At 30.9% G+C, this 10,326-nt stretch overlaps 1 protein-coding gene across 1 annotated transcript; it reads left to right on the top strand.

Moving 5' to 3' along the window:
- The first annotated feature begins 3,517 nt into the window (after nt 1-3,517).
- Nucleotides 3,518-5,830, top strand: LOC133674159 (uncharacterized). Its single transcript, XM_062095165.1, has 3 exons — nt 3,518-3,785; nt 3,868-3,986; nt 5,534-5,830. Exons 1-3 carry the CDS (start codon nt 3,619-3,621, stop codon nt 5,551-5,553), a joined length of 306 nt encoding a protein of 101 aa, XP_061951149.1. The 5' UTR covers nt 3,518-3,618; the 3' UTR covers nt 5,554-5,830.
- Nucleotides 5,831-10,326: the final 4,496 nt, after the last annotated feature.

The raw sequence follows: 10,326 nt of genomic DNA, 5'->3' as shown, positions 1-10,326 counted from the left end.
GCAAATAGGCGAGATGAAAAAGTAATTCCCTGTGGATTTGTACCCTAATAAATGGGTGAAACGTTAAACTAATTTTTGGACTGATGACAATAGTGCTTGTTGAATGGACTGGTAGAAAAATTAGTCATCTATTAATGAATGTATGCCGTGTTAATTGAGCGATAGGAATAATTATACTTTGTTGATGATAAGGAAAAAAAACAAAATCATAGATTTTTCTGAAACTTAATTGATATGTAATACTAGATGAGCAAGTTAATTTAATGATCTTTTGAGTAAATTTACAAAAAGAAAGGAAGAAAATAGAAAGAATTTTATGAATGTCTTTTTTTTTCATTTGTCTAATTGAATTATTGTATTAAATTTATTTTCAGGTACATCCCCCTATCAGACTGAACAGTAGATTAGTTTTCTTATATTTTGTTGGATATCATGTTGTAACGAATGAATTTATCATTTTTTTTTGTAATATAATGCGTTTACAGTTTATCGAAAGCTCTTTTGTGTAGTATAATCTTAATTATGAATTTCTTCTTTAATTATGAACTTATTTCGATTACAATTTCGTTAATGATCCTTATTTGTAAATCTTTGAATTGTGTAATGTACTTCAATTACAATTTTTAGAATAATTTTTTAGACTACCTCTATGTAAATGTGGGATATTGAATTGTGTAGACATGTGTGAATTTGATTATTGAGAAGTTGTGATGTACTGAGAAGAGGATGTCTTGGATGATAGGACGAGCAAGAAATTTGTTAATTGGTGATTGTGGAAGAAGAGTCGATAACTTGGTACCTAAAAATATAAAGGAAACTCTGCCGGATTTTTATTGATTACAGAAAAAAAAATCCTTAATCTCAATTGAATTATTATGTCATTGCTCTTTGTTTTGAATATAAATGTTAGGGTTCTTACATTTGTTATCAGAGCCTTGGTCTGGGTTAATGAACTGAATTGAATAAAATAAAAAATATTTTTTTTATTCTAATTTAATATTTATGATCATATTTTTTAAATAGTTTTGCATATTAATTTCATACTTGCAAATTCACAAAGTAATTTTTAATATTATCATAAAATGCTATAATCTTATTTCACAACTATAGAAAAATTGTATAACTTTTTAAATACTATCTTAATTATTTTATTTATAGTGAATTTTATTGAAATCTTAAATGAGAGATGTGAAAATATGTCAGATATCTAAGTTTAGGAGGACAAACATGTGTGCATGGCCTCAAAGTAGAAGGCTATAAGCGCATGTCTAGTTTTTTTTTAATGAGATTCCATAATTATTTTTAACTAAAATAGATATATGACATGTTATCATGGTTCAATTGGATGAAAAGTTGGGTCTTAGTTATTTGATTTTGAAAATCTATTTTTAAAAAACTCGTGTTGACTTGAATAAATTAAAAAAAACATTATAATAATCTAAGTAAACCTATTTTGAACTCCAAAACATTATACAATCAGTCAAAAACTAAAAATTCAACTAAATAAAAAAAATCTAAAGTTTCGATCTAGTTTTTTAATAAGTTAAAACTTTCAAACTATCTCCATGGAAAATTCACTTCATAAGATGAATTCATTAACAGTAAGATCCATTTTTTCATGACCAGAATATAGTTGGTCAACCTTGCTCTCTCCTTCTATTTTTTCAGTGATTTTTTTTCTTCTCTCAACATTCAAGAACTGGAATACAATAAAAATAAAGTTTAGAATCAAAATATAAAAATAAAAAACTACATAGATCAAATATACAAAAATTAAATATTTAGAAATAAAACTACATTATTTGAGTGTGCCACAATTATTTCTTATAGATTAAGAGGTGCTTGGCAGTGTGGTAGCGGTTGCTTTTTAAATAACTTTTTGTGCCGAAATACATACCAATGATATTTATTTATTTTTTAAAAATCATTTTCGACATCAACAAATAAAAACGATTCAAAACGTACAAATCATATTAAATTTTAGCAAAAAAAATTAAAATTTTTTAGGAACACGGTTTGCACCACGTTTCCAAACATGTTTTAAATGTTACACTCACAAGGTCAAATGACAAAAAAAAAAAAAACAAATTTTTGTGAATAATATAAGTTTATGGAAGTTGCTAGGATATTAGGGGAAAAAATGAAAATGTTAAATTTAAAGGACCATAACATCCTTGGCTTTTCAGAGATCAAACATAACTAAAATTGTAGATGTATAATGTGTTGTTTGCTGTAGTTTTCTGAAAAGAAAATATAGGAAAGCTAGGCATGAGGACTTGGCTAAGGCTTCGTAGCATAAACTGTCTAGCCATGGCTAGTTGGCCTACTAAATTTTTTTTTTGTTGCTTTTTTTTATATTTTTTAAATTAAAAGATTAATTTCTATTGAAATCAAATGATTAAATTAATGTTTTTAACATATATCTTATTACCATCATACTTTTCAAATGTTATTAAATATTTTATGATATCAATATCAATATCAATATAAGTTGAAGATGCATAACTTAAAAAATATTTTCTCATGAATATTAAATAATAATAATAAATTTTTATTTTTATTTTTTATTGTTCATACAATTTTCTTAAAATTAATTATTGATTTAGTTTTTTCTTATAGTATCTCATAAAATTTATGAAGGCATATTTGTTACTTTTTAATTGAAAGTTGATCTTAAGTTTTTTCTCAAAACAAATATTAGCATAAATAAAAATAAATCATGTTTTTTTTTCCAAAGCAAACTTTTAGTAAAAAACAAGGAAGAATTAGCTATATATGAATCTTTTCTAGAAAATCATTATATTAAATGAAAAATATTTGAGTGGACCGAGTCTTAGTGGGTCAACCAGCCGGGTCATACCAGGTTTTTTCTCTCCTTATTTTTTCTTCAACCCAGCCCGGTTCCAGCCCCAAGTCGGCCCGCCAGGCTAGACCGAGTTTTAAAACTATGATTTTATCCTTAAAATCTTAAGCATCTAATTTTATCATTTTCAACACATACACCCATGTCTAAAACTAATATATTGAGATAACTACAATAATAAATTAAATTTTATAAAATGATTATAATTATAGAGTAAAATAATGCATTACACACACCAATCACTTAAAATATTTGTCTAATTATCACTAAAAATAAGAAGGCTGCATGAGACAACTTGAGAGGGAATTTAATTAAGGAAAAAAAAAATCACAATGCCATAGCATTTGGCATCCCAAATTCCCCTCATTTTAGAGGAAAATTTAATTCCAAGGTTTTTAAGCAATATAATATCCAGGATATGCGAGATTCAATAAAACCTGGCATCTCAAATGACTTTTTGTGTAGAACGCAAAACATCCTCAAAATGCCTGTGTGAATCTCATAAATTAATTTAATAATTTTGAGGATGTTTATCGAAATCGGAAAGAAGCTTGAAGTTACAGCATACAAGGCGGTAATTGAGAAAGGATCAAAGTTTAGGGGTGATTGTGCAAAGGCTGAAAGAACTGTGGAAACGACCTGCCGTTGGCTTCCAAACCAGCATACCATCCTCACGACTACTTGGCCCTGTCTGGCACGTAACGAGTAAAACCCTTGTCAAAAATCAAAGGCCTAAGAGACAGAGACAGGCAAAAATGGCTTCCACGAAGGTAGTCTCCAGGTTATCAACAAGGTTACAGCCTTTCCTTTTCAAGCTCAACAAGAAATCGGTATCGGCTGAACTCTCTTCACTGAAATCCAGCTCTCTTCCAACTCAGGTTTCTGTTCCTGCAACAACAAGACGCCTCTCTCGCTCCTCAAGGTGACATCTTTTCCTCTCCCTCTCTTAAAAGCCTTTTCGATATTCTCTTTATTTATTTTCTTACGTTTGTTTTAATGGATAGATTACCACTGCAATTGAGTTGCATCGAATCGATGTTGCCATTGCACAGCGCGGTAGCATCAGCGAGGTTGATTTCGAGCTTGTCTAGCGAATCTGACTCCTGGGCTTTAGTGCCTCAAGGTGGGTTTGGTTTTCCGTTCCTAACATTTTCTCCCCAGCTTTATGCTCGCCACCTGTTTGTTTATTTTACTGGCCGAAAATGGTACATTATATTGTTCTCCACAATGCAAAATATATCAGCTTGTTCAGTGAAATCATTGCGGTAGACTATAAAGATTTTTTATTTTTGCAATAAACGGACTTGTGGAAATCTAATCCAGAAACAACTCCCACAGGGAGCCATGATCATGACCAATAGAAAGCATAAATTGTTTTGGATTTTGTCACAGCCCTGTGAAGTGGTCAATTGATTACAACTGATGAGGCTTTTCTTAGATTCAGAATCCATGGGGTAACCGTAGGTTGCTATCAATCACATTTTTTAGGGGAAAAAAAATCCAAGGATCCTTACTGATCAATTTTCTATGGGTTTTGGTAATTTTTAAAGATCCTGGGAACTTCTGCAGTTCTGATGTTGAAATATCTCCCCTTTATTAGTGTTCCTTTATATCTGCCAGGATATTTTCCTTGCTTCTGTTTAGTAATGCTTGTGCTCATTTTTCCAAAAAGAAGGGTGGGTGGGTGGGGGGTGGGGGGTTTATATAACTCATCTGGAATCTGCAGAAGATCATCAATGGTGTTCAATTAACGAAATAAAATGTGAGGTGGTGGTATGGTGGGAAGAACAACACATTGTTGTGATGAAGCTTGATTATGAAAGTAGAAACATCCATTGGTGTTCGATGTTCAACTTCAACAGTGTCTCTGGTGATAGGTTGAAAATTTCAAATCTGAAATTGCTTTCTGCATCAAAAGAGTGTGGTGCTATGGTGGCAAGAATGTTATATGGTTTTGACCGAGCTTGATAAGGAAAGAAGAAATGTGTATAGGTAATGGTCTGAAGAAGAGAGAGGAAAGTTGAGACACATATGATTCTGAATGCTTTCATATGCTGGAATGATTTTTATTGATCTCAGTTATTAGGTAATGCTGATTGATGTAAGTACATTCAGATTTTGGCTGCAGTTTGATTGGTTGATTCAGTGGATTGATGTCATGTTTTCTCAAAGAGAACTTCTGTGAAAGGAACAGTTGCTAGCCATAAATTAATGATTGGTTCTCTATGAAAGTCATGTTTTACTATTCAAAAGGTTGTGCAAGCTACTATTTTTCCATGCTGCTTTTGCTAGGTGTTACTATGAGCTGAACTGTCATTTCTAACCCCTTTAACTGAGATGATCCTTTTGTATATGCTGAAAGAACTTTGTTTTGTAGTGAGTTAGATAGCCATAGTGGCATTTTATGCTCTCTACTGTCAATACTCAGGAAATGAAAATTATAAAACAGAAATGACAATAAAATCACCATTCACATGACAGCCTTTTCACTTTATTTATTTATTTTTGAATTGTTTAAGAAACATGTTACTGAAACATACATGTTTTCCCAGTCTGAGTGAGATGTAACCATGAGATTTGTTTCTTTAATAACATCAAACATGACATTACATTTGTCATTTTCGTATGATGTTACCACCTACCTGACTACTTACTTTGTTTATATTGTAGGTGTCTCGATGCCTTTATGACAGTCTTTTTCATGGGAACTTTTGACAAGGTGAAGATGAGTGGCTGTTTCATGTTGCATTTCTTTGCTCTGATCTTACAATCGTAACATTGAAAAGGAGTGTTTGTTACATGTGAAACTGAGCAGGACATGCCTCGTTATGTTCATCTTTCATTGTTTTTGCTGTACTCATTTATTACTTCCTTTGACTGTCTATATCCAGGAGGCTGGATGATTTTTTGTTCTCTAAATTAGCTTTTATGGAAACTGTAGGAGATAGCGCTTCTCTCTTATATTTATATTCAGCTGCAAATTTCATGTCATGCTTGCATACTTTTGATTGATAGATAACTTTTGAAGGATTGGAATAACTACCATTAGGCTATGCCTCAGACAATTATAGATCCTTGTATACTGAGTTACAAGAGGCATTTATTTAGAACTCAGCCACTAAACCATACCTTGCCAATAGATCTACCAGTCGACCTGTACCACTGTTATAGCAACCACAACCTCCTTGTATTGTTTGTAGCACGCTGCAAAACTGGTGTACTTGTATGCTGTGAAATTCGTTGTTTGCTGCTTGCTCAGCCATTGCAACTTGGTAATTAGATGTCTAGGAAGCAGAATTACCATATGCAGAGAGGGCAAGTTGGTCAAACTTTAGTGGCACTGCATTGTACAGTTTGAGCTCGATAGCAGAAGAATCCTAATAAATTTGACACTAGACTGATTATGCTTGGAAAGTTTCTTTCAAATGTAAGTCAACCATAACTTGAATGAAACTGGACATGATTCTTACGTTACGTGCTATGAAGAAGCTCTGCCAACGATTTAGGGTGAGTGAGACTGTTATAGCGGTTACGGTTTAAAGTGTTTTTTGTTTAGAAAATATATTAAAATATATATTTTTATTTTTTAAAAATTATTTTTAAAATTAGCATATCAAAACGATATAAAAATATATAAAAAAATAAATTGTAATAATTTTTTTTATAAATTTAAAAGAATTATTTGTACCGTGTTTCCAAACATATTTATTATAACAGTAAGTGATGTCTGGCGCACGATGAATGTATCAGCTTCCTTGCTGGAGCTGGTCATCCAGAAGTTTTGGATTTGAATATGAATATATAAATTCCCAACCTGCCATTGGAGATTTGAGAAAGTGAACGTTAAGATGTTCCTCCCCCTCCTTTTGGACGGGTTTGAAAGTACTGCTGAACGTGAAAAATCCTAGAAACTTATACTTACCAGAGTCATATCTGAGAATGCAAACAAGCAAAAGGAATATTCGAATTTGTATTTGGTATTGTTAGAGTATTTGAATTTAGTATTGTAGTGTACGATAGTTTTTAATTGAAAATGCATCTAATTAATGTTTTTTTAAAATTTTTTTATTTAATTTTGGTATTGATACATTAAAACCATTCAAAAACACGTACAAAAGTATTAATTAGATGAAAAATAAATTAAAAAAATACTTTAAAAAACAGGTTGTAAGATAAAAACAAACACTCATTAAATTCCAATTAAGGATAGAGTTTTTTTCTAGATTAGCATATAGGAAAAAATATTTTTCAAACTATCACAACTAACTAAAAAATAATTCCTAAACTAGCAATATATCCATGCTTTGCCAAACATTTAAATATAAAAAAGTTAATATACATGTTTTGTAAAGATTTAAGGCATCGTTTGGGAACGCCGTGCAAACTGCGTTCCCTTAATTTTTTTTGTATAAAATTAATTTTTTTGATGTTTTTAAATTATTTTGATGCGCTGATATCAAAAATAATTTTTAAAAAATAAAAAAAAATATTATTTTGATGCATTTCCAAGTAAAAAACATTTTAAAAAACAATTACAACCATACTTCCAAACACCTTCTTAATAGTCATGAAAGAAACAAAAATAATTCATTGAATAGAAAAAGAGAAGACATGACACAAAAAGATAAGAGAGGAGAGATAAAATAAAAAAGAAAAAGAAACAAAAAAAGAAAGAAATGTTAGAGACATCACAATTCTAATGATGACATTCTCGATATCATTAAAAGATCTTGACAATACAAATTTATAGATACCATGAAAAGCAAACTTTAGAGTTGGTGATAAGATGCTAATAAGTGAGTATACCACCATCTTTAGAAGATATGTGTGGCTCATTATCAACTCCAAAGTCAGCTTTTGATGGTGTCGATGAATTCGTCTCGTCGAGATCTTTTTGATTATATTATAAGTGTCATCATCAGAGCTCTGGTGTATCTCTAATGTTTCATTCTTTTTTTTTTCTTCTTCTTCTCTCCTATCTCTTGTCTTTTTATATCATATCATCTTTTTCTTTTTTTAGCCAATGGATTATTTTTGTTTCTTTCATGATATGTAAACCATAGATATGCAAGAAGAAAAATTAAATTTGCTAGTTGCGGAGGTAGCACTTGCACAACACACCTAGTTGTGTAGGCAATACCCACATGAATTGATTCTTGTATTATTTTTGAAATTATTATTTTTTAAGATGTACTCATTTGAGAATTTTTTTTATTGTACTAGTATAGTAAAAAACTCTTTAAGAATATGCATGATTGGGACAATGCCTAGCAAAACCTGCGTCAAAAAATAAATGGAAATAATTGCTAACCAATGTCAGCATTTAGGAATGTTCCTAAAGTCAGCATTGTTATTAGAAGATTCATGGGTTTCAACCTAAAATATCAAACTCTTAATCTAAAAATTACATATAATTCTTCAGAATAAATCCCCCGTCCTATTATTTCCTACAAAATTTATTTTCCCCTTCAAATTCCCTTCCAAATTCTTGACATTCCTACTTGAATTCTGATGGTATATAAAAATTACAAAAAAAAAACTTTTCCAACCATTTGAGCTTGCTAAAACAAATGGAGTTTACCTCTTTTCTCTCCTCCTCCCCATGCCTCTCATTCTGCTTTCTTTTTTTCTTTCTTACCAAGCCAGAATATACCTTTATGCATTTTTTTAGTTCCTAGTACAAGCACTACACTTTTCTATTTAGAGTTTCTAGCCCTGCAATCACCTCCATATAGTTTTCAGTTAGTAGAATTATACAGCACAGAACTACATTTCTACGCCAATAGTTGTTTTTTCCATATTGAAAATCACCAACTTCTTCGTCAAAGCACCATAATCTCCACCATTTATACAACTTCATTCTCCACAGACTAAGATATCTGCAACTGCAACATAAGAGATAAACAAATGTCACCATTTGATTTTTACAAGAAACTTGTTTTGCAGAAACACTCCGACCAAAAATAAAAGCCTATATTCAAGACTAGTCTCTAGCCTATAATGCAATCAAGGGAAGTCCAATTCCTGTTTGTAGTTTTTTTTTATGACTTCATCAAATTCAATACTATTTTATATAACGATGACACATCATTTGATTTTTTTCTTGACTTAGGTTGATACTTAAATTGTTATTTAGCATGCACACACATAAGTTTATGAAAACAAATGAGATTATTAGATGTTCTACAAATATAAAAATATATCACATAAAATAAGATTTCTGTTTGTAGAATTTGTTTTTCATATGATTTTCTTCTTCTTTTTTTCAAGCGATTTAAATATTATAGAGTGTTGATTTATATTAATTTAATTATTTTATAGTTTTGTAAAATGGATTTTTTGATAGTGATATATAGAGGCAACATTATTAATATTTATTATCTTGACATATGATAAATAATGTAATCAATATGTTCAAGCCATGTGTTTAATATATAAATATTCCTACCCATAATTCCATCAATTATGTAAAGTAAGGTGACTATATTTTTTAGAGAAATAAAAAAAAATATCATATTCTTTTGTGCTCTATTTATAAATACATTTTTTCCTTGTCTATTTTTTTTACGTGTGAGAATGTATGTTAGGAATTTTTCTCAAGTCTCGAGATATATTCCTTCCTTGGAAGTAAATTTGAGTTGGGTCAATGTAAATTTTATCAAGCTTTTATTTAATGCAAGTGGTGGCCTTTGAGTGCATGCATTCAAGTGGTGGTGGGTGTGTTTCTTCCTTCGTGATTCAACACTTGATTCATGGATTTATACAGTATGATTTAAAATCCACGTAAAAGTTTATGTAAACTCATTGATATTGAGGTTACTAATATTATCTTAATTATACCATTTACACAAACAATTTATCCACGTGGTGGATATTTTATTGATGACTCCATAATGAGTCTTAATTTAAATATTATACAATCATACACTTCGTGGATAAGAAGACGTACAAAGTAGCATATATTGTGATGATAAATGCCTTGAAAGTAACCAAGGAGTAACAATTAGAAAGCAAGTATTCATAGAGTATTTATTTTCCGAATAAACACGAGAGGAAATGTCTCTAATTTCCTTCTCCATGACTTGGATGTGATCCCAGAATTGTCCCGGTCCCAGCAAGAATTGGAATTGGATTACCCCCACCACTAGGAGAGGACGGCGGTGCTGGGCCCTTAGGAAGCACATTCAACACCAAGTTTTCCGGAAGGAGGACGTTACCCTTCTCTGGGCATGGAATCTTCCTAGCATCTGATGAACCGTGGCTAAGCGATAGAAGAATGAGAATGAGTGGTAATGCGATTAAACGAGCCATGAAGAATCTTGAGTGATGAAGGAAAGCAAGGTTAATTTGAGAGCAGAGCAATGTGATATGGCATTCTATCGTAGCAATAATTTAAGCTGTGTATACGGGTATATATAGATAAATAAATTACTTGAGGATCAAGAACTTTGCAAATCATGGAC

Source organism: Populus nigra, chromosome 15 (assembly GCF_951802175.1).
Source record: "Populus nigra chromosome 15, ddPopNigr1.1, whole genome shotgun sequence".
Lineage (NCBI taxonomy): Eukaryota > Viridiplantae > Streptophyta > Magnoliopsida > Malpighiales > Salicaceae > Populus > Populus nigra.
Note: the sequence above shows the minus strand (reverse complement) of the source record. Positions and strands in the feature narration are given on the sequence as shown.